The sequence below is a fragment of the Blastomyces dermatitidis genome, assembly GCF_000003525.1.
Source record: "Blastomyces dermatitidis ER-3 genomic scaffold supercont1.7, whole genome shotgun sequence".
Classification (NCBI taxonomy): Eukaryota; Fungi; Ascomycota; class Eurotiomycetes; order Onygenales; family Ajellomycetaceae; genus Blastomyces; species Blastomyces dermatitidis.
The window spans coordinates 949,250-964,701 of NW_025544780.1; the positions used below are offsets into that span (position 1 = coordinate 949,250).

Below are 15,452 nucleotides of genomic sequence, written 5' to 3' on the forward strand. Positions count from 1 at the left end.
CGGGGCGGTAGAGGCGGTGGTGGTGGAGAGGGGGTGGAGGGTAAGGGGTGGAAGGGGTAGAAGGGGTGGTAGGGGTGATACAGGGTGATACGGAGTGGAAGAGGGTGGTAGGGGGAGAGGGTGGTAGGGGCGGTAGAGGGGGTGGTGGTAGAGGTGGTAGAGGTGGTAGGGGTGGTAGGGGTGGTAGGGGTGGTAGGGGTGGTAGGGGTGGTAGGGGTGGTAGGGGTGGTAGGGGTGGTAGGGGTGGTAGGGGTGGTAGAGGTGGTGGTGGTGGTAGAGGGGGTAGAGGGTAAGGGGTGGAAGGGGTGGTACAGGGGGGGTAGGGAGTGGTTGGGGGGGAGGGTGCAAGTGATAAAAGGAGCTGCGCATGTGGAAAAGCGAGCGTAAGCGAGCATTTGATGCTTGTGAAGAATGAAGATATTGAAAATATTTTCTTTACAGTGTGGTTATCTGCACGCTCTGGCGCACTCCCTACAGAGAGTGAGTAAGCATGGCACGGTTACTGCTTAGCATCAGTATTACAGCTTAAATTCTGGGCGCTAATCAAAACTTTTGAAAGAGACCTTCGTCAGCTTTCTCTTACTAACCTGACTTGACATGCCCGATTTGGTACTTCCCAACACCCGATCTTAGGGAATGTTACAGGCAATCAGCTCGAGAGCTCTCTGCATCGGGGTTGGGGCAGCAAGGTGCATGAAACAATCCAGGTTATTGGTATCCTTCATTTATATAGCGACCCGGCGCAATTCGGAGTTCTCTTAGACCAACCAACCCCAAAACCAAAAAGAGCAATGATCCACTTCTAAGCGCCGTGGCTGGAAAGCCATCGATGTGTCCGGTTGCATAGAAGATGCTAACAGCAACAATGTCCACGGTATCCGACACAACACCCATGGCAAGAATGTTCCGTTTCATGGTTGGTGGTTTCGCGGCTGGCAATGCAGCTCCAAACACAATATCGCGGACGCCGCCGACTCGACTGATGCTCAACGCGGGAGGTGTTGGGGGTACACATAAGATGCGGGCGATATGTGTAGGGACGGCGAGAAATGATACTCCAACCACGCACCTAAGGGAGGAGAGGATGTATATGGCAGCAGTCGACATGGTGGTTAAGGCAGGGTATAAATCCGTTTGAGAAGATTTTGTTGATGCGAGATATCTTCCTTGATTCAATAAACAATTGGGGCGGCCTCCCGTTTCGTTTTTGTGAGGTGTACCTATTCAAAGGAGCTTAATAGAAGCTGGGCAGTTATTCAGATAAATCGTAAATTATTTCTCTGTTTATATAGTAGGTCTTCAATCACCTTGGTTGCCTGCAGGTGGTTTAGTCAACCCATTCAAGTTCCTTTAACATAACGAGAGGCTCGCATGTCGCTTCCGCCAACAAGGGGGGGATGACTGGGAATATCGGCAACATGGTGAGATGTACGCCCACGGGTGGATGATTCCCCCGAGAATACGAACTCCGGATGATAATCTTCCGACTACGCTCTTCGTAGTGTGTTGTTTGCCAGTATGGCCCGTGTCCGTGCGGTATATACATGTGTTTATCAAATGACAATGCATTGATACCTAGGGAGTTATTTAGCCGCGCCTTGTTAGGCGCCAAATATTTAGGCGCGAACCAATTGAAGAATCGAAAGTGGGAAAATGCCGGTGTATACAGAAAACTTGACCTCGCTAAGTGCGCCACTTGACCTCGTTACATAATCATGACCCCGACCTCGCATAATACAGTAATAATCAGTTGGTAATTGACTTTCAACCTTTCAATTCACTCATTCATTCAGCTCATCAATCAATCAAAGCATGTATAGCTGATTCATAATCAATTAAATAAACAGATAAATTCATATAGAATATAAAGAGATGTTTTACAGAATTTTAAAATATATCAAGATAAAAATATTTAATAATTAATTTTAAATTAATTTTAAATTGATTCTGAATTGATTCTGAATTAATTATAGTAATAAAAATATATTTAATCTATATATTTAAGTAATTAATAATTGATTGAAAATCAGTTAATAATCAATTCAGTATTATTATTAAATTCAAGAATAATTTCAGTATTAAATTGATTTTAAATTGATTTTGAATTGATTTTAAATTGATTCTGAATTGATTATAGTAATAAAAATAGATTTAATCTATATATTTAAGTAATTAATAATTGATTGAAAATCAGTTAATAATCAATTCAGTATTATTATTAAATTCAAGAATAATTTCAGTATTAAATTGATTTTGAATTGATTTTGAATTAATTAAGAATTGATTGTAGAATTGATGGTAAATAATTGAGTGGTTTCAAATTACAAGAAAAGATGTATTGAGCGAGGTCAGGTAGTGGCACGGGCCACATTTGCGAGGTCAGCTTACATAACGAGGTCAAGTGGCGCACTTAGCGAGGTCAAGTTTTCTGCTTCCTGAAAATGCCGTCTGAGAACAAGCATGAATGAGCGTTAGGGCGAGGATGATTGATTATTTCACCATAATTAAAAACTGCGGCAGCGACAGCCGCAGCAACTGAAGATAATTAGATGAAGTCTTTCAAGGACTCACGGAGTCTGTTGCAAATGGGCAGCTTTTACGGCGACTGATTGAATAAGTTGAACTGATCTGCCCCTCCATTAGTGACTATTCATACAGCCTCTCTCCCGGAAACCCCTCCCATCAGCCAGAACCGAGGTGATATGTGACGCAGCTGTTCAATACACCCGAAAGTATTCACTGGCGTTGAGGTGGCATTCTGGCACTTTCCCGCTAAGCCGTCGATCATGACCGTCAATCCCGAGCCATGAAGGAAGAAGGAAACTTTCGAAAGAAGATAGATCACTTCATAAAGATGTGCGTGCTTGCAATGAAGAGATGAGAGAGAGTCAAGTTTTATAAATGTATACAAAAATATCTCGCAGGTTCAAGCCTTACCCAGTTAGGTAATGTTGGACCGCCGGTTGGTTTAACGGCAACCCAATTATTATCGCGAACTTAAACAATACATCGTTATTCCATACGCTGTAGTGCATTGCTCTCACCATCTCCATTCCAATAATTATCTCCAGCCTTCTTCCTTGAGTGTCACAAACTTTACTTCTGACATTCCCTCTATCTCCCTCGCTTGGTGCGCTCTATCGTCGTAGTATGGCCTAGGATCGATATTTAAGCAAAAAGCTACCTAGCTATACGCAGTACGCAGCGTAGTTACAGAGCAGCGTCATCCGGCACACCTCTAACCTCTGCGCGTCTGTAGGCAACCCCCCGGGGCACTTTGTGCCAATTACACTCCTTTAGCACCGTTGTATTCTCAACAATCGGTGCGCAGGGCACAGGCTTCCTTGCCAGAGACTGGCTGACCCTTTTGCCCGCTTGCCCTTCGACGAGTCCACGCCCCTGTCAAACTAAATAATAGACAACAACAGGCTGCTTATGCAATTGCTTTATCCCGCCCGGTGGTTGCTAACGACACAGCTACGTTCAGCGCCATGGCTCTTCATACCCAGATGCGAGTACGGTTGCTAGCATTGACACTACTATCATGGCTCGGTCTGGCCAAAGCTTTCTACTTACCTGGTAAGATGGTGATTCTGTGAAACTCGGACCTTACGTGGCAAACGTTAACGAGACGGACACCCGGCCGTTTAGGATACTCTATCAAAAGCTACCGCAACGACGAGGCTATCCCGGTATTCGTAAATAAGATCTTTTCAGACAATACGCAGCTACAGTACGCATACTTCGATCTTCCGTTCGTGTGCCCTCCGACTGGAAAGAAACATGACTCTCCTTTCGCAAGCGGGCACAGTATATCACTCAATCTAGGCGAAGTGCTCCGTGGGGATAGGATCATGACCTCCGACTTCGACGTTGTAATGGGAAAAGATGTCGAATGCCGATTCCTCTGTAGCCGCCCGATCGACCGCAATGATATCAAACGGGCCAAGGAATTGATCACGGATGGGTATGTTGCGGAGTGGATCATGGACAACCTTCCGGGTGCTACAAGTTTCGTCACCGTAGACCGGACGCGAAAGTACTATGCAACGGGGTTTAAGCTGGGATACCTAGATGTCTCCCCAGTGGACGGCAAACCCAGACACTACATACACAACCATTTTACATTTGTCATCCGCTGGCGTGAAGCACCGGGTAAAGCTGGTCGACAGGGCGGGAAAGTGATTGTGGGCTTTGAGATCCATACGAAGAGCATCGACACGAATGATAGGCTTGAAAATGGCTGTCCTAGAAAGCTCCAGGCTGACCATGATGGATTGGCGTTACATATTCCCTCAAATAACACGAGCCTGGCGCAGCAGTACGCTGACTCGTCCTACATCCCAGAACACGTCGTGGATGTAGACGACGGAGCCACCCTTTCAATCCCGTATACATACTCCGTCTACTTCCGGAAAGAAGACAAAGTTGAGTGGTGGAACCGTTGGGATTTATACTTCAATAACCAAAGAGAAGGAACTACAACCCACTGGCTAGCGATACTGAATTCTTTGGTGGTATCAGGCGTGCTGGGTGTCACAGTCTTTGTGATCTGGGGCAAAACAGCCCAGGGGGATGTTAAGGGTCGTGGAGATGGAGCGATGGAGGAGGGAAAGATCAGACCACGACCTCGTAAATCGAAAAGCGGTTCTAGAACACCAAAATCCGGTGAAAATATCTCGAATGGCCTTTCCGATAAGGACTTGGAAGCAGATGAACCAGACACCGACGATGAGCTCGAGGAGGTCGCGGGATGGAAACTTCTTCACGGGGCTTCACGGGGATGTCTTTCGCACTCCCGAATACAGTGGGCTCCTTGCACCACTCGTTGGATCAGGAATGCAATTACTTTTTATGGCAGCTGGCCTCCTTCTCCTGAGCTGCCTTGGAGTTCTTAACCCAAGTTTCCGTGGTGGATTTCTTTCCGTCGGCATTGGCCTTTTTGTTTTTGCCGGTGTATTCTCTGGTTATTTCTCTGGAAGGCTCTACAGGACTTTTCGCGGCCAAAACTGGCGCAAAAACACGATGATCGTGAGTGACAGAACTGTGTTTCTCTCCTTCGAGATTCCATTGTGTAAATGAAATAAATACTAACTCATAGCACCAGACCGCTCTGCTTTTCCCTGGCCTACTCTTTTGCCTAGTATTTGTTTTGAACCTCTTTGTCTGGGCTCAGGCGTCTAGCACCGCGCTACCGTTCGGCACACTTGTCGGCTTGCTGGCTCTTTGGCTTCTTATTCAAGTCCCCCTTGTCTATCTTGGTAGCTGGTTTGGATTTATGTGGGCCAAGCCTTGGGAGCATCCGACCCGAACGAACGCCATCGCACGCCAGATACCACCTCAGTCATGGTATCTGAGGACTGTCCACGGAACACTCCTTACCGGACTCGTTCCATTTACCGTTCTCTTTGTCGAGTTGCTTTTTGTCTTCAAAAACCTGCTGCAGGACAAAAGCGGACACTACTACGTCTTTGGATATCTTAGTGTTGTCTGTACGATCTTAATCGTTACTGTGGCTCAGGTCACCATAATCGCGACATACTGCCAGTTAAGCAGTGAGGTAAGTGTTTCCTCACCCCCCTGAACCGCCTCCCTTTCTTCCTAACTGCGCTCTTTCCAACTTATACTAATGACTAAATTTAAATCATCAGAACCACCGCTGGTGGTGGCAAAGCTTCTTCACAGGAGGCAGCGGCGCTTTTTGGATCTTTATGTATTGCATTTGGTACTACTTCGCCAAACTACACGTGCGCGGCTTTGTTTCGAGCCTATTATTCTTCAGCTACAGTTTCCTCGGCTGTGCCGTATACGGGCTATTAGCTGGAACTGTTGGATTCTTGACTGCTTATGCTTTTGTTCGCCGTATATACAGGTATGTGTGGGCGTGCTAGCCATATATCAATATTTTTTTCAACAACAGTCCCCTTCCCCGTTGGAAATTATTTAATTTCTTGTGGTTTTAATGGCTAACAAAACTTAACCGCCTCAGCTCAGTAAAAGTTGACTGATGGCCTGACCGAACCAAGTCCATCCTTTTCTTTTCCAATATATACCAAGCAGTTTACCCAATTACGTTTTATTTTGTTTAAACCGGACTCACACCTGAACGAAAGCCATTTCCCTTTTTAGAACTGTAAAAGTGATAGATCAACATCCAACCAACAACATTATCCTCATTTCCGTTTCTGCCGTCTAGATATAATGAAGCTATTAGCGACATCAGAACACCACTGACTCTGCGCTCTTTTTTAGCGCTTTACCTTTTTTCTTCCCTCCCCCTCCCCCCGTCCCTCTTTTTTATATTTTTTTAGGCTTTCATTCCTCATTCCCACCTTCAGATATAAAACTACAAGTTGTAATTAGCCTTTTGTCATTATTATTACTTGATTGAACTTGCGTTTCAGCGGTGCTGATGAATCTTCTACATGAATGCTGCTTTGTTAGTTTCATTATTTCTGAGACTGTACTAGTGATATATATTTTTGATGTGTTTTGACCTTGTCTGTCTGCCTTTGGTTTTTGTTTTTCCCCCTCTTCTTCTTTTTTTTTTTTTTTTTTTTTTTTTTTTTTTTTTTTTTTTCCATATATAAATAGTTATAACGCCACCTAGGACAACCCCCTATATATTTAACCTCTAGTTAGTTTAGGGGTTTAACACCTTTTCATGTGTTGCCTTGATCTCTACTCCGTAGAAAGGACAGAGTAATAACAACATCGAATAACTTCTCTATGTTTGACTCCTCAATGATCAACTTGGACAAATTTCACTTTTAGATGGATGTATGAAACCCTATGCCAATTCATCCCTATTCTAAGCCGTAACCCAGTAGAACCAGAAGACATAAATCCCATAATCCAGCAGCTACTTACGACGTGCCTCGGTTCCACAATATTTGGTGTAGGGGCATTCCGTTTTACTAGCTAGTTATTACCGAAAATATTGCTGCAGAGGTGATGGTCAACATCTCCGCCACGAGCAGTCCATCTTCGAGCTGTTAAATCAAGCGCCGCAATTATTCAAAAACGGCGCACTCCACGAACGCATGCCATGATTAACAAACCGCGCCATGCCCTTCAGTGGAATGCTGCAACTCTCAAAAGCATTAGCTTACTTGGAGTCTTAGGTTATGCACATGGAGATCAACCCCCGAAACATCCTCCTTGATAACCAAGATCAGCCCAAACGGATTGACCTCGATCATGCACTCAAAATCGGAGACGACCTACATGTTGGGTACGAGCCACACGTAACGCTTCTAAAGCTGGGCGGCGAACCAGGGGTGCGGAGGAGCTTTACGCAGAACTAGATGGGCCCGACCAAGTTAATAGGCTTATTGAAGGCGAATTACCGGTTGTGAATCGTGATAGTCCTATCGACGGCATTATTTTTCACTGCTGGCACGGTAAATTTGAGTCCACTGCTCAGCTTTAGCACGCGTTCGTCAACTTTTTGTTTTTGACAAGAAATTTGAGGAGAGTAAAGTGGCATGCTGCTTTATTTGGTCGATCGCGGTTAACCAGTCAAATCCAGCTCGAATGGACCGGCCGCATTCTTTGAAAGATACATTTGGTCCGGTTGAAGCTATGCCAAACTACTACATTGTGGGTGTCACTAGCCTCATTGGTGGTGCTGTGTCCGGACGTTAGAGATGGAGGTATTGGAATTGTAGGTAATGCATTTAACGGGGAGAATATGGATTGAATACGTGGTTCAACATATTGAGCAGGAATCAATATTCACTGTTCCGCTACAGAGCAGTTGAATAGGTGCTAATCCAGGAACTCACACTTTTATAGGTGTCCTGAAATATTATTGATATATCTGAGCTTCTTCGGAATCTTTCGTTAATGCCCATAATAAGTCATCTCCCCGATTGTGTGGAAATATGGAAGGCACTGATGAATAGAAAGCGTACGTTGCCGGTATATGGCGGACCAATCAAGTCTGTTAAGACATTTAGATGCGCAGCGACAAGACAAGCAACAAAAAAGTAACTAGTTATCAAAACGACGCTGATAATTTGCGTTATTCCCAATGTAGACGCCCAAGAATGATAGAAACAAAGGAGAGAAAATATCTTAAGAATCTAGAGTATATCACAGAAGCATGAAAATGTGGTGAAAGAAACAGAGGCTAGAAAAGGGAAGGAGAAAAAAATATATATACATCCATAAAATTTGCTCATATTCTCGCTGTCTAGAATCGATGCGCTATCTCAAATTTGTAGAAACGACAAGTAGCCGAAACGATCTTTCGTCCTGTGCTAACGCATGCTGTCTGGTTTGGAATATTCTTTTTGTTTGCTCTCCGTGCAGTGGCGGTATTCCAATTTGATGATTGTCGGGTACTGGACTCATCGAATGTTGTTGTACACCGAAGAGGATAATAAATATTAAAGGCTTCACCAGGCGCATGGACGCGAGGTAGGCTATTTGAATTCATATAACCTTTGTCGGGACAGGCTATGTCGTTTGTCATTATCGGCATTATGCGAAACTGGTGGGTTCTATTCATGGTCATCTTCCTTCGAACATTCGTCTCCACCAGGCAGGCGGGTCAAGCGGCCTGTGTCCACCATGAAGGGAAGGATAGACATCTGAAAAGAAATACCAGATGTGACCCACGACGACGCCGCAGATTTCGTCTTTCGGAATGACCCCATGCACGACAAGGCTAAATGCGATTAGGACCCATGGAAGGTATGGCGCGGAAATAGCTAGCAGGCCTAGCAAATGCAGTCTTGTTTCTGGATTCCGTCGGCTCCATATGTAGACTAGGCTTGAGGAGAGAGCTGAGCCTAGGAAGGGGAGCGAGAGTAATGGGGATAGTAGGAGGAGGAAAGAAGTGGCGTATAGGAGCAGCCACGCAAAATCGGCTGAGGTATGGCCGGCCGCCTCTTCTATGAGGCGCGAGTACCTTTGGAGGAAAAAGACGCGGAACAGAAGATCTAGGTTAAGGGGTCCGAAGTAGATGAATGTTGTAATGACTCGCCAGTACTATTAAATGACAATCAAAGGTATTAGAACTGTATATATGGAAGATAGAACGAGCGCGGAGAGGGGTGGCTTTGCTTACCTGGGACTTGGCATATACGGCGCGGAAGCTATAGAAGAGCTGAAACGGAGTGACAACGCCGCACTGAACCAAGACAGACGTGGCTAGAGTGGCAGCTGTCCACCATCGCGTGCAGACCGGCATCTCAAAGAACCATTGCTCTAGGGGGAATTGGGCCCCTCCTGGGCGCCCGTTACCCCAGATCGCGGCCATTGGGTGACCGGAATTCGGAGGTTGGAGATGTCGTCTATCTTGTCCCGTGTACCTTTCTGCTATAGGAAAAAAATAATGGACAAGTACATGGGAGATTTACGTCGCATGTGGAAAGTAGTTACCTTCTCCAAATAACAATTGTGATGGGAATATCAATTCATTGTCAAGCTGTCCTTTCGGCTTTCGAACACAGCTATGTTGCGATCTATCGTAATTGACGGCTGACATAATCATCTACTCGGGAACAACAGATACTCCATGTCCGTGTGCTTGGCATACCACGCCCCTTTTAAGACTAGCGCACCTTCCCGCGTTTGTTCTCACGCGTAAAGTGCCAGCCGCTAGCCAATCAGAGCGCGTCATTCGCCGCTCCCAACCTCCCCATATATTTTTATTCTCTCTCAAGCCACACGGGTTTTCTCTTCTCTTTGCCCCTTGATGGTAGTTTGCGTCTACGACAATTCTATATACGGAGTACATTATCGCCTCTCCTTTAATTCCTAGAATGAGCAATTTCCAACTGTGAAACAATCCCCAATCTCGCAAAAACGGAAAATCATTACCACGGACTGGAACTATACCATCTACGATAGCTCCGAATTGACAAGCATTGAATAGTCACCCGTTACCGACAGATCAAACAGGCGGTTAGAGGTCCATTACAGTTTGCCCAATTGCCCGTACTTTAATCCGCTACAAATAAATCCGGCATTGCGCGCGCGGAAGGCCTCCTTTCAATACCCGGCGCATTTCGCTCAGGACTGGCTAGGATTCCCAGGATTACTTCGGGAAAGCCATGGCTCCAAGGGGGCGCGGTGGGAAAATAGTACTAGCAGGCAGCCCACAAACGCGAAGGACAATTGGTGAAGGAGTTGGCTCAAGGTCAGTTGCAGCTGTCGCGGGCCCGTCGTCGAGGGGGGGAAGTACACGAGGGAAAGGCCGGGGACGCGGGGGTGGAAGAGGCGGTGCACGAGCGCGGAATACTGATATACAACGTGTGTTTTACTCTATCTCCTCTTTTATATTTTGTAAACGTATAACTAAACATTATCTGTTCCCGATGTAGCTGGCGACCCTCTCCCTCTCCCGCGACGCCATCGGTACAAACCCGGCACGCTTGCCCTCAAAGAAATCCGCCGCTACCAAAAGTCCTGGGACCTCCTCCTCCTCAAGCTCCCATTTGCGCGCCTCGTTCGTGAAGTAGCTGTCGACCTCCTGCCAGCCGGCGTCGGTGAGGAATTACGATGGCAGTCCCAGGCCATCCAGGCTTTACAGGAAGCCGCAGAAGCGTTTCTCGTCCACCTATTTGAGGACACGAATCTGTGCGCTATACATGCCAAACGGGTCACCATTATGCAAAAAGACATACAACTGGCCCGCCGGATTCGGGGGGCATGGGCAGGGTTAGGATAAATCTGGCCTTACCGATATGCCAGGACAAGTTTTGTTTTTTTTTTTGGGTGGGAATGGAGTGGAGTGGGGAAGTTTGTATATAGACTCATTTTTGCTACCCCCTCTGCGATTTTATTTTTTCAACTTTTCACCTTTGTTCATCCTTCAGTTGGGCATGCATTGGGTCGGTCGTCTCGGTCGGGTATAGCACTTGTATTTCCCCCTCCTCATTCTGGGCGTTATTGGGAGAGGGCTGGAGGCACTGGTAAACTATTGTTCTGCCAGGAATTTTGTCGGGCGTGTTGGAGTTTTCCTTTTTGCCTTTTACTTTTTCTCATCTTCCATTCTCATCTTGAAATCACGAGAAATTAATACCGAGTGGAAATAAACAGAAAGAGGGCGGCGCAGAGTTATAAAACAATGTTCGATTGATTGATTGAATTGTCTTTGCTAGGTATCTTTAGATGCTTGCTTTCATTTCCTCCGTTTGAGCAATTACACAGACCACATCTTCATTTTCTGTTTTCACTTGTGGTCATTCCCTTCTTGAGCGTTTGTCTCCTTCTATCTAATACCTACTTCCGTCTCTCTGCTATGCCGGCCATCAGGGTCTAATCAGATAATGTGCGTCACGGGGTTGGCCACGATCACCTCTCCCTACGGAAGAAATACTTTATGTTTAATCCACGGGATTGCTATGGATGTGTAGCCCGTCCTGCTAACCCTAGTGATATGAACCAAGTATAAAAACATGACACGCTTACAACCGGAGCTATTCATCCAACTTGATATGCGTCTTTGAGCACAGGAGGAAGATAGGGTGACAGGAAAAAAATCCGTAAAATAGCATTGTATTTCTCACGGATTCAAGCACAGAAAACCATTCCCAAAATTTTAGAAACCCCACCGAGAAGATAACGAGACGAGGGCCAAACGCCGGGCGGGATCATCATCTCGCACCCCAAACCGGGCTGCTCAGGATAATATCTAATTCCAGTTCCACAAAAACGCCAGTCATGTATGTGAGCCGTGTCGTCAACATGTCATAAAATAGAAAATTAACAACAATCAGAGTATGTCATAATCCGGGGTATCTGGTAGTAATCTCAATCAAATCTCTACTGCCTTCATGGTCATTTCCGACGACGACCGTCCCGCACTACTGCCACCCTGACTATGAGAGTGATTGCTATTACCCGATTTCATCTTCTTCAGCACAGGCGGCAATCCCAGCAGCGCAACATCTGCTTGCTCACGAGTGGCATGAGCCTCTCTCGATTTCCCTTGAGAGTCCAGCGTGGCCGCCAATAGATCCCCCGTCACGCTAATCCACAATTTGTCATCTGCCTTTCCCGCCATTGCTCTCGCGGCCCTAGCGCTTTTCTCCGATTGTTCGCCGACGACGCCGCGGAAGTATTTCCAGCTCATGAATGTAAGTGCAATACAGGTTACCTGACTGTTACCGATTGCTATGGCAGCTTGGAGAGAATGATGTAAATCGTGTTTGGTTTGGATTGTGGATTCAGTGTGCGTTGTTGCTGAGATTAGGAAATAGGCAGCTTGGATGTATCTGTTAGGGCTGGTGCGGCAGTATGGTTCGATTGTAGAAAGTACTTTGGAGGCGGCGGAGTGGGAGTGAGAGGGGCGGGATGGATCGCGTAATATAAGTGCAGAATTGAGAGCAGCGAGAATGGCTGTATCCCGGCGAGGGTCGTTGCGGGAAGATTTACTGATAGAGTGGTTAAGGGCAAAGATAGGTAGTTGGAATGTTGCGAGTGCCGTCTTCAGATCGCCTGTTCCCTGGGATATGATGCCGCTTGCATACTCCATGAGGCACGTGGTTGTTTCATCTATTTTACCTTCTAACTCGGAGACGGTTGACTTTAACTCTTTTAGTGTCCGACGAGCCAGCGCCCAATCTGTTCGGGCGCAAGCAAGGAAGATTAATTGCAAGAGCATATTGCAATATAAAGACCGTCGCCATGCAATCCTTGTAGTAGCGTATGCTAAGGATTCGGGAATTTCCTGTGGGCTTTTAAAGTTACCTATAATCGAGTCAGTGTAAAGCTCATGGAAACGCTAAGGAGACTTATAACTCACCCCGTATCATATTTAAGCCCTCGCTAAGATACTTCTCAGCCTTATGCCCGTCATGCGAATTCTTCGCAGTCAGAGTAACTGAGCTCAAGAAATAGCAAAGAGCGTAAAGATCATGCTCAGGAAGCCAGCGCAGGGTCAATAATACATTTCCATTCTCGACTCGTAGTATATCTGTTGGCTCCACGGCTGAGGGTGATATAGTTTTATGACTGAGGGGTACTGAAAAGCTCCCATCATTTTGCCAGTGAGGATCATCAATCTTCTGATCCATTACTTTCTGCATTATCTGAAGCTTTTCTGATGATTGCTTCACGTCATACTCGAGCAGGCTACAGCAGATATCCATCATCTGAATCATTGTGCTTATTTGTGGGATGTCGAGCACCTTGTTGTCGAGCTGGTAGCTCCTAGCAGTAGCTAAGGCACGCTGTGCCTGCTCAATCGAATCATGGCCTGACGAATGCTGCAGGCGTACCAAAGCTTCGATTACTGCCGAAACAACAAAAATAGCCTTGTCACCGTTGCGACTAGCGAGAGAGGATACTTTCTGTAGGTTTTGTAACGCCGCTGCAGTATCTTGCTGTGCTGGGGATGAAAGTGAGAGGGTCACTCGAAGTAAGCGGAATGCATACTCCCAAGCAGTATGACGATAGCTGCCCAGGTGGTGCGGTCAGTACGCAGTTTTAGGGATAGCGGCTGTGCAGACTCACCCCTCAACGTCACGGATAACTCCATCCACGTGTTTCATTGCCGCCCTTGGATTGGATTTATACAATATGCGGGCTAGGAGTTGCTGCATACAATATTTCAAATCGTACATTCGGTTCTGATTCACAAAATTAGTACAGGAGCAAAATGCCTTTTCAGCGGAGGCCTAGCTGACCCTTTCACATAAATCAACCTAAAATAACTAAGTTAGTCCTGGATAGTTCAGGGAAACAACATTTCTGGTGGCATACCCCTTTACTAAGTGCAGTCTCCGCTTCGGAGTCATTCTCTGTTTCTTCGTACAGTATTCGGGCATACCGTAGTCGCACCAGGGCTTCCGTTCGCGGTGGTAATTTCGAGTTCTTGAGAGAGACAAAGTCAGTTATGCTCCATATTATGCTATACGCACTGCATCACGCGTGTACGAGTAAAGTGAAGGGAGCCCAACCTTCAGCACCGCTTCCAGACATGCCAATCCCGTCGCGATCAGCTTATAATATTCATCTGTCTCAGCCTCTTCCCGCGCAACTGCCAGTGCCGTTCCCTGACTGTGCGCTGCATCAATATACTCATCTGCTAGTGACAAGAGTAGCACATGAGAATCAATTGCCGGCTTCCCAGGGGCCGCGGGGAGCAGTTGAGGCTGTGTCATCTTAACCGGGGATTTAGAACGCATGTGTTTTAGGGATTGTGATTTTTTGGGTTGAGATTTCGGTACTGACGTGCTGCGTTGTTGGGCAGCGCTAACTGCCCTATGTTGATGTAAAACGGGCTGATGAGGTATAACCACCTGAGGATACGTATGGGGAGGTGGAGAATAGGACGGGGGTTGAGGTTGTAGTTGTGACTGTGATAGTGGAGGTTGTTGAGCGGAAAATGGCTGCGGTGACGGATATGTTTCGGGCAGATTTTGGGCGGGATAGTATTGCGGGGGTGGAGCTCCGCCATAGTGAAGAGGCGCATTGTTGGCGGAGGGTGGAGGGCGAGCTTGGATAGGTCGAGGTGCATAATTTGGAGGTTGGTTCAGTGGTTGCTGTTGCGGATGGGGTGAATATTGCTGTGGTATGTAGGTAGACGTGGGTAAGATGACCTGGGGGTGGACGGGAGGCTTGTGATACGCTGGATAGGCAGTATTTGGGCCAAAATCATGTTGATGCTGTGGAGGTATTCGGGGTTCCTGTTTCGCTTGGAACGGTGGTGAATGGTGAGGGTAGAGGGGGTTTTGACCACCATGCGGAGGTTGGTAGGGCATGATCGCGGAGCCGGGAGAAGAGGCCTTTGATGTAAACAAGTGGCCCAGGCTTTTTCTATATAGCGATAATCCAGATACTTCTACGTCGTCGTCCTCTCGCCTGCGTTCCGCGCTCCAAATTTCCTGTTTGGGACAGATAGACGCCTGAGCGCTAGATTTCGCGTCTCGGGTCAGGTGACCTGATACAAGTGATGTCATAGCTCCAATCCAAGTTGGGACATCTCCCTTGAAATTCATTCTGATATAATTGGTGACATCTAGGGAATAAAAGACTTTGCAGGAGCATCGGCCTACTTTATGAGAAGATTAATAGCATATTACAATGAATACATGTATAGCTGAATATGTCTGATGTGTTCATTTACTTATTGGAAATAGCCCCGCAGGAACTATATATAGTGTCCTGGGTCCAAAAAGGTAAATTTCATTACAAAAATGTTTGTTGAAAAAAGAAAACAACCTGGGTATATATGAATTCAAATGAAAATCACACGAACCGATTCAGGCTGGAGAGGGCCGAGGAATAAATATGGTCTCGTCACTGAGTGAGTGAATACGGGATCTCCGGGGAACTGCTAGCTCTGGAAATTTGTGAACCAGTGTACATGCGACCAAGTATGGAGCCCGCCATTAAATAGATGGCTGTAAATCGGGGAGAAACACACGCGCGCAAGCGCCTAGCAATGGTACTCTCGAGGAGGGAATGATAACGGCATCGATAAATCTCCCGTT

At 46.5% G+C, this 15,452-nt stretch overlaps 5 protein-coding genes across 5 annotated transcripts; 2 read left to right on the forward strand and 3 right to left on the reverse strand.

The window, feature by feature from the left end:
• Nucleotides 1-708: 708 nt before the first annotated feature.
• Nucleotides 709-1,107, reverse strand: BDCG_17364 (uncharacterized protein; the record flags this gene model as incomplete). Its single annotated transcript, XM_045426501.1, has 1 exon — nt 709-1,107. One exon carries the CDS (start codon nt 1,105-1,107, stop codon nt 709-711), a length of 399 nt encoding a protein of 132 aa, XP_045281796.1.
• Nucleotides 1,108-3,491: 2,384 nt separating this feature from the next.
• Nucleotides 3,492-6,008, forward strand: BDCG_06668 (multispanning membrane protein; the record flags this gene model as incomplete). Its single annotated transcript, XM_045422422.1, has 6 exons — nt 3,492-3,579; nt 3,652-4,785; nt 4,862-5,031; nt 5,108-5,560; nt 5,652-5,872; nt 5,990-6,008. 6 exons carry the CDS (start codon nt 3,492-3,494, stop codon nt 6,006-6,008), a joined length of 2,085 nt encoding a protein of 694 aa, XP_045278062.1.
• Nucleotides 6,009-7,439: 1,431 nt separating this feature from the next.
• Nucleotides 7,440-9,610, reverse strand: BDCG_06669 (ER-associated proteolytic system protein Der1). The gene is made up of 2 exons (XM_045422423.1): nt 9,077-9,610; nt 7,440-8,997 (listed from the first exon to the last, which is right to left on the reverse strand). The coding sequence occupies exons 1-2, from the start codon at nt 9,266-9,268 to the stop codon at nt 8,518-8,520; spliced, it is 672 nt and encodes a 223-aa protein (XP_045278063.1). The 5' UTR covers nt 9,269-9,610; the 3' UTR covers nt 7,440-8,517.
• Nucleotides 9,611-9,625: 15 nt separating this feature from the next.
• BDCG_06670 (histone H3-like centromeric protein A) lies at nt 9,626-11,768 on the forward strand. Its single transcript, XM_045422424.1, has 3 exons — nt 9,626-10,263; nt 10,335-11,678; nt 11,733-11,768. Exons 1-2 carry the CDS (start codon nt 10,065-10,067, stop codon nt 10,679-10,681), a joined length of 546 nt encoding a protein of 181 aa, XP_045278064.1. The 5' UTR covers nt 9,626-10,064; the 3' UTR covers nt 10,682-11,678; nt 11,733-11,768.
• Nucleotides 11,769-11,770: 2 nt separating this feature from the next.
• BDCG_06671 (uncharacterized protein) lies at nt 11,771-14,957 on the reverse strand (the record flags this gene model as incomplete). The annotated part of the gene is made up of 6 exons (XM_045422425.1): nt 11,771-12,705; nt 12,761-13,413; nt 13,471-13,586; nt 13,644-13,661; nt 13,720-13,830; nt 13,917-14,957. 6 exons carry the CDS (start codon nt 14,955-14,957, stop codon nt 11,771-11,773), a joined length of 2,874 nt encoding a protein of 957 aa, XP_045278065.1.
• Between the last annotated feature and the right edge of the window lie 495 nt (nt 14,958-15,452).